The following is a 10,854-nucleotide window of genomic DNA, read 5'->3' as shown; positions in this document are numbered from 1 at the left end:
GTTCGTACCACAGTAGCATCCGCCTCCGAATGAAGTCCCTTGTTGGCCGTGGCCGGATCATGTGCGCCATCAGACTGGATCTGAGGTAAGTCCGGGGCTTATTCTAGAACCCACCGTCCGTCGACAACCTTGTTCTTTATTCACAGCTCTGTTGACAGGGTCCGTTACACTGGCTGACGCCGCAGTGGGCTGGTTGGCTGACGCCTCTTTTGACTGGATAAAGACAACGTCAGTCCCTAGTACACTACACCGCGAAGGGAAAAAGCAGCTCGCCCGCCCCCATGAAACAGAAATATGGGGCAAAAAGGAATATGCCAGAATATGCTCACATCCGCGATAACCCAGCACAAGCAGCAGCGAAAAACAATCACCCGGGGAGGCAAGAAGGCAGCGGCTATTGGGTCTTCTGACTTGTATACACTCTCGCCATATAACCTCGCCGTCGAATTATTGACTACACTCGTCTCCCCATGTGATCGTTGGCGCTAAGGTATCCATGTCGAGTTAATGGCGCTCCCGGCGTTTCGCGTCTCTTTTACATAGGCTGAATCATTGGATGGGCTCTGATATTCGACTAGCTTGTTTGTTGGGGATGGCGCCGCCTATTGGTTGTTCCTTTTTACGAGTAGATGAACGAGGGTCGAATAGAATCTCTGAGATCATGGCCTCATTTTCGACTTGGTCCTCGGCTCAGCTGTGGCTGTTTATCCAATGTTCGATGTAGACAGAATACCATGGTGAATTTCTAGGACAGTGGCACTAACTACTGAGTGTGCTTCTATTCCCTGGCTACTATTAAAATTTCGAGACGACATTCATCTGGTATGGTGCTCCCTTGTTCTTGATATATCTCGCCTCTATAGAAAACAGTCAACTAGGTGGACGCCATAATATATAAACGGCACAATAGCCTCCAGCCACACCAAATCAAGATACCCAAGGTACTTTATCACAGAACACAATACGCTCGTCCGAAATAACCAAAACCACTGGCTCGCGGTATCAGACGTTTCAGAGAAGCGAACTGTAGGATACAAGAAAAAAGTAAGTTGGGGTACAAGACTAAAGGCAAAACGACCGAACGGTAAGGTCGAAAGTCGCAGAAGAGCGGCCAGAACAGCCCAAACAAAGACATCAGATGGTGCAAATCCTTCACCGCAGTCGTGTGATGGGCGGGCGCGATGATCAAACAGCGGTATAGCGAGTGAGTAGATGATGACCTGACAGACAGCGAAGAACCCCCAGGACCATCTACCACCAGATGATTGCCCAACAACGCCTGCAAACCGCATCGTTTGACGCCCGGATGTACCGGTACATGCTTGTCACGAGAAGGTGAAGAATTTCTCTGTATGTCCCGCGCTGCGAACAAAGTCGAGCCACGTCAATGCCGCTGCGGCCATGTGATAAGGAGCGGGTAGAAAGCTGGAGAAAAGAAACACCAACGATAGATGCTTTACATCCCGCGTTCCACATGGAGGAAAAAGGAGCATCAGCCAACATGCGGTCATCTGGTCTTTTTGCTTACCGCCGTGCTATTCTTATCTTGTCGTATGTTTTTCGTCCACTCATGATCACTTTCTCGCTTTCCCCTTGACTCGATGGATCATTTCAGCACGGGGCTCTGTCGGGAAACAATATCCGCTATCTGTGATTGATCGTCGACTTGGGCGCTATTGCGAAGCCCTAAGTGTCAACACAGGCTACTCCGTACACCCGATAACTACGTACCCACGGAGTACATACTCCGTAGTTAGCTCTCTGCTGGCACCCACTCGCGCCTCTTTGGCTTCAACTGATTCATCCGACGGACGTCGTGTTGAGCTGTCAACTCCGCCCTCCGCCCCCGGTGCTCCTCTCGCATGAACGCCGCTGATCGACTGACGCCCGCCCATACCGAGGCGACGGCACAGGGCCATCACCTGTCAGGCTGTCACGATGGACAAGCTACTATAGTCTTCGCCCAGCATGTTCCGTCCCCGTCTTTCTTAGCTCTTTCGATCTCCTTATCTTTTATCGTCACATGGCGTTCGATGGAAATAGGGATCGCCAACTCCACACAGAATGCAGCCTCACGATGGGATCAGCATCGCCCCATCAGCTACTAGTCGAGCTACATTCCGAGCTGAAACCCACGATGAGCTGTCCGCCTTGCTCCCGTGTCTCTCGCCTCAGATGTCAGATTCTAAATCGACGTGCCGAGACAATCTGACCCGATACGCTCATGTGATGGGATGTGGCAGCCATGTTGCCCCTGAACCCAGCCCTGGAAGCAGCCAGACTGCGCAGTTTACTTCTTCCTGTGCGCCCATCATCTCCGATGACAGGATCAATAGGCCAGAGGCATGACTCTTAACTTCCGAGCAAGACACGAGAGATGTCCTGTCTCCGGCCCGCCCCGTTCCCTCCTCGTAATCAGTACTCTCATGTGGTCCCCCAGGAAAAGCAAAAACGCTCCCATCGCAAGGTGCTATCTCCATGGAGCACGGAAGTCCCGATCGAAAACGCCTCGGCTTGACGGGCGTCTTCCCGGCCGGGACAAGTCCTAGTTAGATAGTACCTTACCCTGCCTATAGTACCTAATCTCCACCCCCTGTCAGTTGACCTGGAATGTCAAAGACGCCCCCAAATGAGCAGAACTAGCGACCAGAACAGCTTAGAGCGCCGATCGGCCGACTGGCCCAACGCGCCCGGTGCCCTGGGACTGGCTGCATCGACTAAAGGTGTCATCGCGTTGGGGGTGTTGATCGGATGACTGGCCTCGTCTATCGTGTCTTCACTGGAGCCTACGGAGTACAGCGTAATACGATAATCCCCCGTGCCTTTCACGACAGGTCGATGGCTGACCGGGGGGTTGGTCTCTTGGCTTATTTGGTGGAGGTTGCGGCGGATTTAGGTTGAAACTTGTGGCTGTGTGGCCTTGAGGGGTTGCACTCGCTCCATGGTATAATGTACCTGTAGTATACCCTGACACGGGTTGCATGTACCGGGTGCATTTGCCGGGTTTCGTGGATTCAGGGCTGAGGGATGGACGGGGGAAAAAGACAAGACACAGGTCTACGCGATATCCTCCGGAGTGTGATGCGAGTTGTACGAAGTAGACGACGACGTTCCTGGCACGTACATCTCCAAGTCATAGTAGCTCATGTTCATTTCTTTCATTGCAACTGTCTATAGACCGCGCACATTTTAATAGACACCATTAATCACCCATCACATAACTGTATATTGTATCAATGACTGCAACAATGGAGTCAATTTTGGCCATCAAAATACTGTATACAAGAAGCTTAGAACTCCTGGTCCTCGTCACCGGAGATGATGACGTTGTTGATCTGTTATCTGATGTTAGTCCCGCCATTCCAAGTAAGGTCTCGATGAACTTGCCTTCAACACCATGCGGCAAAGCTGGGTGGCCAGGAGGAGTTGCTGCCGCTTTCCAATCAGAGGATCAATGGCAAAGTGCGCTTTCATGTCTGGAGCAGAAATCGTCAGTCTAGATCTTAGGTTATGAATACCGCCACATACCATTGTTGCCGGTCAGCATGCAGTCGACTCCCAGACGAGAGTTGTTCTCCTTGACCTGGCGCGACTTGATGGCTGCAAGCGTCTCGATGGGACTCAATCCAGAGTTCTCAGCCAGTGCCAACGGCACGGCATCCAGGGCATCGGCAAAGGCACGCATGGCGTATTGTTCGATACCGGGACTCTGTAGGATGTTGTTAGTATTCCGGATAAAACGTGTCCAGGCATGTTCCATACCTTGACGGCCGCATCTTCAACAGCAAGAGAGCAGGCAATTTCAGCAGCACCACCACCATACACAACGCGGTTGTCGCGCACAAGGTTGCGAACAACACAAAGCGCGTCGTGCAGAGAGCGCTTGGCTTCGTCAATGATCTAAATAAGACATGAGTACACTAGTTCCTTCCAGTCACGTTCGGGTGAACACACCATCTTGTTGCTTCCTCGCACGAATATCGTCACAGCGCGGCTGTTGGCACACTCTTCAATGACCAGCATCTTCTCGCGGGTAGTACCGAAGGTCATCTCGCGCACACGGCCGGCCGTTCCCAGCTTGTCTGAGCTCAGATCCTCGAAGCGAGGGACGATCCGACCATTCGTAGCGATAGCAATCAGTTCGATCTCAGGGCCACCAACCCACCGGACAGCAGGGAGCTGGTTCTGGAGAAGGAGATGGTTGGCCTCGTCATCGAAACCCCATTGGCAAATGACCAAGTTGGCGCCCGAGTCTTTCAAGTGTTGAATCATCTCAGTGAACTTTTCCTTCTCATAGTCTTGCAGTTTCTTGAATTCGTCGACTGACGTGATGTCGAGCTTGTGCTTCGTCTTGGGCTTGGGAGGTTCGAACGGACAGGTCAGGATGGCCAGTTTGGCATCGGTGACCTCATCCGGCATCTGAGGGTGAGAGAAGTCCTTGTCGACAATAACACCCTTAACCAGAAGAGAGTCCTCAAGGGCACCTCCAACCTTTCCATCGACCTTGATCAATTCGAAATCCACATCCTTGCGCTCGAGATCGGCGACCGAGAGGACAGCATCGACGGCGATCTTCGCGAACTGATCGTGGGACTTGGAAACACTGCAAGGTAGTCAGCATGATGCTATCAAGTCAGGGGTAACCATCTGCCGGATTTACATCTTGCTACCCAAGCTAGTCTTGGCAACCTTCAACAGATTCGAAGTGTCGTCCTTGCTGAAGGGGATCTCGTCACTGATCTTGTCGAGTTCTGCAACGGCGATTTCGCAGGCTTGGTCGTAGCCATCGGCAATCCGGATGGGGTGAATGCCCTTATCGATGAGCTCCGACGCTTGCTCCAGCATGGCCGCCGCCAGGACGACAACACCAGTTGTTCCATCACCAATTTCCTCATCCTGTGACTTGGACAGCTCGACCAGAAGTTTGGCGACATTGTTTGTGATTTCCATCTTTGAGACCGTCCGATTAGCGATCGTCCAGGTGGATGCGGTTGTAAAAAAGCGAAAGACGAACCTGACCGAGGATAGTCGCGCCGTCATTGGTCACAGTAATATCACCGTCGGGAGAGATCAAAATCTTGTCGAGACCGCGAGGACCCTGCTCATTGATTAGACCTTACTCAAAAATGCCATCTCCGACAGCCAGGACATACGAGGGAGGTCTTGACGATGTTGGCGACAGTCTTAGCCGCAACGATGTGAGCCTTCACCGCATCATTACCATGCATCCGCTTCTTCTTTCCCTGGCTGTTGAGTAAAGCATATCAGCCGCAAGTCCTAGGCAGTGTCTACCGATTGTATGAGTGTTGGGATCGCGACGTACTCTCGGACAACGATGAACGGGCGGCCCTGCTCATCCTTCATCACAGAAGCTATTCGGGGTGTCAGCGGAGAAGATCGAGATATAACGAGCCATTGGATCATGAAATAAATGTACCTTGAGACAAATCAAGCTCTGCAAGACGAGAAAAGAAGTGTCAGTGGGGGACCGGATATGAGGGGCATCTGGGACATACGCATCGCCATGATGACGGTTCTGCCACACGGCAGGAGACTTAGATCAAACGGCGGAAAGAAAAAAGAGAAGAAAGAAGGACGGACAGCCTCCTAGGAATGACACACAAAGCAGAGTTGGGGAGTTGGAGGAGCTGGAAGCAGCCGATGATGTTCTTTTACACCGCACGGGGCCCTTTTTAGAAATTCTGGAGATGTCCCAAAAGGGGCTAGTGAGCTGGTTGCCTAATGGGGTATAGCGTGTTATCGCAAAGCACGCGCCTGCGCGACTCGGAGGCATTTTACAATCCCCAGAGGCATCGCTCTTCGTCTGCAACCTGCTTCGCATCCGGCTCAATCGCTGACTTCATCACGATCCCTATGCTATATGACTAATCCGACCTACGCTTAGCCATAGTTTCCAAAAGAAATACCGTCAAGTTGCTTTCTCGTCTGTTCAATTTCGTCTCCCCTCGCAGACCAATGCCTCGTAAGTCATCCACCTTAGCTCTTGTCGCGCTCACCGCCCACACCACACCAAGCTAACTGTCGCATAGCGCCGCTGGGAGAAGCTTCGGATGATGAGTCGACGGGATCGTCGATTCCCTACAACGATGCAGAAGAGCAACAGAATCTAGAGAAGGGCAACGAGGACGATCAGGGCAGCGTCAAGGATGAGGATGAGGACGAAGACGAAGGAGTGTGAGTTCAATGATGCGCAATGGCAATTATGCTCTTATCCTAACATAAACAGTTACGTTGTTGAAAAGATTGTCGGCCATGAGTTCGCTAAGAATGTACGCTCGCTTTTGCGCAACACCGTGATCAATCGGTATATCGAGACCTTCGCTAATTGTGTGACAGGGCAAACTTCTGCTTCAGGTCAAGTGGAAGGGATACGATGATCCTGCGGATATGACGATGGAACCAGAAGAGAACCTACTGTACGACAATCTCTTACCCACCCCGGAGCTTGTCGGAAGTCCCTGCTAACCTCCACTGTTAGGGAGGGCGCAAAGGAACTTGTTGAAGACTACTACAAATTGCAGGGAGGCCGGCCAGAGAAGACGAAAGGCCGCAAGCGCAAATCGATGGGCGCTGCGAAGCAAAAACCAGACTCAGCCGAACCCAAGAGACGACGAAAGTCCCAGCCCTCCGCTACCGATACCGCCTCCACAGCTGGAACAGTCGCATCCCAAGATGACGTCCCGGACTGGGTCCCCAAGAAGGTCAAGGACTGGGAAAGTTATGTTGTGGGCGTTGACACCATAATTCGCGACCCGGAAACCCAATCATTAATCGCATACCTACACTGGACGAATGGCAAGAAATCGAAGGTTTCTATCTCCACCTGCTACGACAAATGTCCGAGGAAGGCAAGTTATTTATATCCGTTCTGAATATCTCTTTCGGGACTAACGTTAGCGTAGATGCTCGAATTTTATGAGAAACACTTGTAGGTGATCCCCTGCGATAGGGCCTATTTTGCGCAGCTACTAACCATTTTTCAGGGTCTTTAAGGAAGGTTGAATTGAAGCCACAAGCAGTGTCGGCTTTTTATGAATAAATTGGCTTGATTTGCCTTTTCTATCTACTTCCTCGTTCTTTCTATTACCCTTTTGTCGCATCTTTTTTCTGGGTTTAACAAGCAATCCTGCTAGAAGGAGTTGGAGGACCGCAACGCATAACGGGTGTTTCACCGGGGTTGTCAAGCGGTGGTTTATCCTTTGATTGTGTAAGATAATCTCTTTGGGTAATGTGCAGGGCCTCGGGCCCTTCGGTATCTATGCTGTCTATGACGGGGGGGCTCGCCAGAGCCGGACTCGCCTGTTCATGCCACCTACATTTATTTACATCTTGTCGTTTCCTACTGTGAATGGCAATTTCTGGGCTTACAACAACTCTACATCTCATGTGATCTTAAATAGTCTCCGCGACATTTGTTTGTGCACTCCATACGTGGTAAAGGGGTATATTGAAACGAGGTTAATCATCAGTGTGCTTCTCAAATCCTTGCTCTCGTGCTTGTCGAAGGTATGCCCACCTATCGTCAAAGTTCTTGTTGCCATGCTTCTTTATGAGCTTGTCAATCATTCTGCCGTCTTTTGCTTCCAGGCATTTGTCATCCTCATGGGTCCATACACCGGGAATGTCATCTGGAATGCCCTTGCCGGCACGCAAGTGTCCTAGCACTTTGTCTGCTAGTCGCGGATCCATAGTAGTGCAGCGCAGAGCATCAACGATTGTGTCCAAGGGTGCTTTGCCTGTTCGAAGACAGTCGTCCACCCATGTGTCAACATCTCCCGATTCGGGCTCCGGGCTGGATGGTAAGAAAGGTAATTCCAGAAGGAAACTGTCGACAGTCGCGTCTCCGTCCTTCAAGGAGATTGGTTCACTCAGTGGTTCCTCATGCTTTGTACTCTTCGTGTTTGCATTTGTGGACGATGGTGTTTTGGATGTTGAAGCCACCGATGTTGTTGCGACAGGTGACCCCGAAGGGCGTGGCTTTGAAGATGTTGTGCTCTTAGGAGTGCTCTCTATCATCCTTCTCTTGTGCATAGGAGTTTCCACCCCGGTAGATTGAAGGTTACCGCTATCGGCAGGCTGTTTCCTTTTACGGTCAGCTGAACCGCTAGGCGGCTGTTGCTCTCTCGCTTCTGATACTGAAGTGCGTGCTGTTCTTCTTTCGGTTCTTTCAGGAGGCGCTTCTGAGGGTGGTGGCATTCCCCCTGGTCGCGGGCGTCCGCGGAGCCTCTTCAAATACCGATCGCGATATGACTGGTATGTATGTCTGGGGTTCTGTATGAGAGATGGTAAGACAAGGCGACCGAATATCGGGGCAGTAGAGCTTGTGGCACAATACCTGAGCAGCGAAATCCTCGTAGATCTTGTTACCCCTTATAGGGGCTTTAGGGTTTCTTTCATAGGGTTGCATCCAGTCCCATAGTGCCTGATCGTCTTCCAGGGTGTATTGCACTTTATGTCCCCTTGTTGGGATGTTTGTTGCTCCCACTGGTCGGGAGGGAGATGGCCCAGCTCTGTAGAGTTCTAGGTTTTCCAGCCTACCATGGCGGATGGAGTTCTCAACAAAGCGATAGGAGTATCTGACCCGAGTAAGTGACTGCGCGTCGATCAGAACAGATGACACAGGATACTCTTACGTGTCAGGTGGCAGATTTTTCCTCGTATGGTCAACCAGCTTAATATCTGCATCCTTTTCCTGCAATCTTATAATGCCTCCGTGTTTCTGGGCACATTAGCCCAGCGTTCTTTCGTTCAATCGCGCGACATACCTGAATTAATTCTTTGAACCTTGTCCTCTGGGGGACATTCTGAGACAGCCAGAACTGCCTCCCTTCGAACAGGGAGCCTGCGCCTGTGTTGCCACTAAGCTCGTTACTCATCCCGCAGACCACATTGAGTGATGCAGATGTCGAATCGACGGTACCTGGCGGGTGACTTTGAGACTAATTGCACTTGCTGTAGAAACGCGTAATCACGTGTTCTGGTAGCAAGTCTAAATGAGCTATGTCACGTGAGTAATTCCTGATAAGAAGCAACGCCTCCCATCACAACAACCATGACAGTAGCTCAAGAATAGTTGAAGATATGCTATACATCCACATAGAACAAGGAGCCCATATCATTGAGACCATTGTAAACGAGTTTTAGATACAAGAATAACAAGATCAGGTTCCTCCTAGCATGCTAAGCTGGACTATGCCTAGCCTGATCACGTGCATAATCATCACCTCTCCATTGCTCTCGGCTCAGTTAATTACCCTCACCAGGGCACAACTTTTGTCTCTTCTAGTGCCATCGCAGGAAATGCACTTGTGAGTGGATATTTCGCGCAGTCCGCAGTCTGGTGATGATCCAAGTCACTGGAACTGTCCTCTGTAATCCGTACCACGGCTATATATTTCTGCGACTGTTTCTTCCTGTGGACCTTAACCGTCCAACGCAACGGAATTGCCCTACAGCAATATGGGCCTCCTAAAGACTGTTGCGTGTGTGATTTTGGGAATTTCTGCATTTGTCTTCATCGCCTTGTTCGGAAGACTACCTGCATTTCGGTATGTTTGAGATAGAGACCAGATTTGATTATGAGCGTGCCTGACAGATGACATAGAAAAACCCCAATTGGTTTCCTCCACAGGGCCATATGTATCTACCTCCCAAATGGCATTGTCTCGATTGATTCCTACATCCTGGGTGGTCGAATCACTGCCTGTTGGTCTCGATCTGGGAATTATTTGTTGCATGAGAACCATCCCCTTATCCTGGTCAGATTGCCGTGCACATTCGACCCAACCTGTTACACTTGCTAACTGATCCCAGATCTTCTTTGCCTCCCTGTTAGTGGCAGGCGAATGCGCATTCATCCCTAGTGCATGGGCTAGGCTATCTTTGACCCACCGACTGTGTGTGCCTGTTGTTGCGATCGCACCATACATTCTACTCTATCTGTCTGTTGTCACCAAGCCTTTTATCACACCAAAGAATCACGCAGAAGAATTGGAGCGATATCCTTATGATCATGTCATCTTCCATCCCGGACATCAGTGTCGAACCTGTCACTTTATCAAGCCGGCTCGAAGCAAGCACTGCAGTTTCTGTAAAGCATGCGTTTCTCGACATGACCACCACTGCGCCTGGCTGACAAACTGCGTTGGAGCCAATAACTACCAGTATTTCCTTTCATTGATCTTCTCGCTCTGCGTCATGCTCATATACGGCTCATTGCTGGGCTACTCCCTATTGTGCCAAACATGGGAGAGTTTAGTGCCGGCACGCTCACCATTGCGGACGTCGAAACAGAGTTGGATCACATTTTTCAATGTCTGGTCATATGTGATATCACTCGATATCCGAGTCGGCGCTGTTTCATTGTTGATGTTCTTGACAACCCCTCTGGCACTGGCCTTTCTGGTGTACCACATCTACCTCATCTGGGCCGGTACAACGACTAATGAGAGTGCAAAGTGGTCAGACTGGAAGGAAGATATTGACGACGGACTTGTGTTCAGGTCTACCAAAGCCGAGATCTATGGTAGCTCTCCTTTGGTGGGCGAGTACCGAAAGCCGCAGTCCTGGCCGGTGAGCAGCGACCAGGTCCTCGTGCTTACGGACGGTGAGCCTCCTAGAGAAGGATGCAAGCTCCGCCCCAACTCCAACGAAATATACCAGCCGAGGAAGCCCGATGCCGCCATCGACCCGCGATGGATCCGCGTGCGCAATATCAGCGAGGTCGACAATATCTACGATCTCGGGTTCTGGAACAATTTACGCCATGCTTTCGGCTGGCCTATCAGCCGAAAGTTAGCGCATGACTAGGCTGGGATACAGCACTCTCACACG

At 50.9% G+C, this 10,854-nt stretch overlaps 4 protein-coding genes across 4 annotated transcripts; 2 read left to right on the top strand and 2 right to left on the bottom strand.

Moving 5' to 3' along the window:
* Positions 1 to 3,290: 3,290 nt before the first annotated feature.
* ATEG_05915 (chaperonin-containing T-complex subunit CCT5) lies at positions 3,291 to 5,526 on the bottom strand (the record flags this gene model as incomplete). The annotated part of the gene is made up of 10 exons (XM_001215093.1): positions 3,291 to 3,335; positions 3,397 to 3,476; positions 3,529 to 3,709; positions 3,763 to 3,900; positions 3,955 to 4,603; positions 4,661 to 4,950; positions 5,015 to 5,098; positions 5,154 to 5,247; positions 5,324 to 5,372; positions 5,517 to 5,526. 10 exons carry the CDS (start codon positions 5,524 to 5,526, stop codon positions 3,291 to 3,293), a joined length of 1,620 nt encoding a protein of 539 aa, XP_001215093.1.
* A 450-nt stretch (positions 5,527 to 5,976) lies between these two features.
* ATEG_05914 (chromo domain-containing protein) lies at positions 5,977 to 6,893 on the top strand (the record flags this gene model as incomplete). Its single annotated transcript, XM_001215092.1, has 5 exons — positions 5,977 to 5,983; positions 6,051 to 6,195; positions 6,248 to 6,290; positions 6,358 to 6,437; positions 6,500 to 6,893. 5 exons carry the CDS (start codon positions 5,977 to 5,979, stop codon positions 6,891 to 6,893), a joined length of 669 nt encoding a protein of 222 aa, XP_001215092.1.
* A 586-nt stretch (positions 6,894 to 7,479) lies between these two features.
* ATEG_05913 (putative transcription factor Rap1) lies at positions 7,480 to 8,897 on the bottom strand (the record flags this gene model as incomplete). The annotated part of the gene is made up of 4 exons (XM_001215091.1): positions 7,480 to 8,097; positions 8,258 to 8,597; positions 8,655 to 8,740; positions 8,787 to 8,897. 4 exons carry the CDS (start codon positions 8,895 to 8,897, stop codon positions 7,480 to 7,482), a joined length of 1,155 nt encoding a protein of 384 aa, XP_001215091.1.
* A 583-nt stretch (positions 8,898 to 9,480) lies between these two features.
* ATEG_05912 (DHHC family palmitoyltransferase) lies at positions 9,481 to 10,830 on the top strand (the record flags this gene model as incomplete). The annotated part of the gene is made up of 3 exons (XM_001215090.1): positions 9,481 to 9,569; positions 9,626 to 9,779; positions 9,835 to 10,830. 3 exons carry the CDS (start codon positions 9,481 to 9,483, stop codon positions 10,828 to 10,830), a joined length of 1,239 nt encoding a protein of 412 aa, XP_001215090.1.
* Positions 10,831 to 10,854: the final 24 nt, after the last annotated feature.

This window comes from Aspergillus terreus, genomic scaffold, assembly GCF_000149615.1.
Source record: "Aspergillus terreus NIH2624 scaffold_8 genomic scaffold, whole genome shotgun sequence".
Taxonomy (NCBI): Eukaryota; Fungi; Ascomycota; class Eurotiomycetes; order Eurotiales; family Aspergillaceae; genus Aspergillus; species Aspergillus terreus.
Note: the sequence above shows the minus strand (reverse complement) of the source record. Positions and strands in the feature narration are given on the sequence as shown.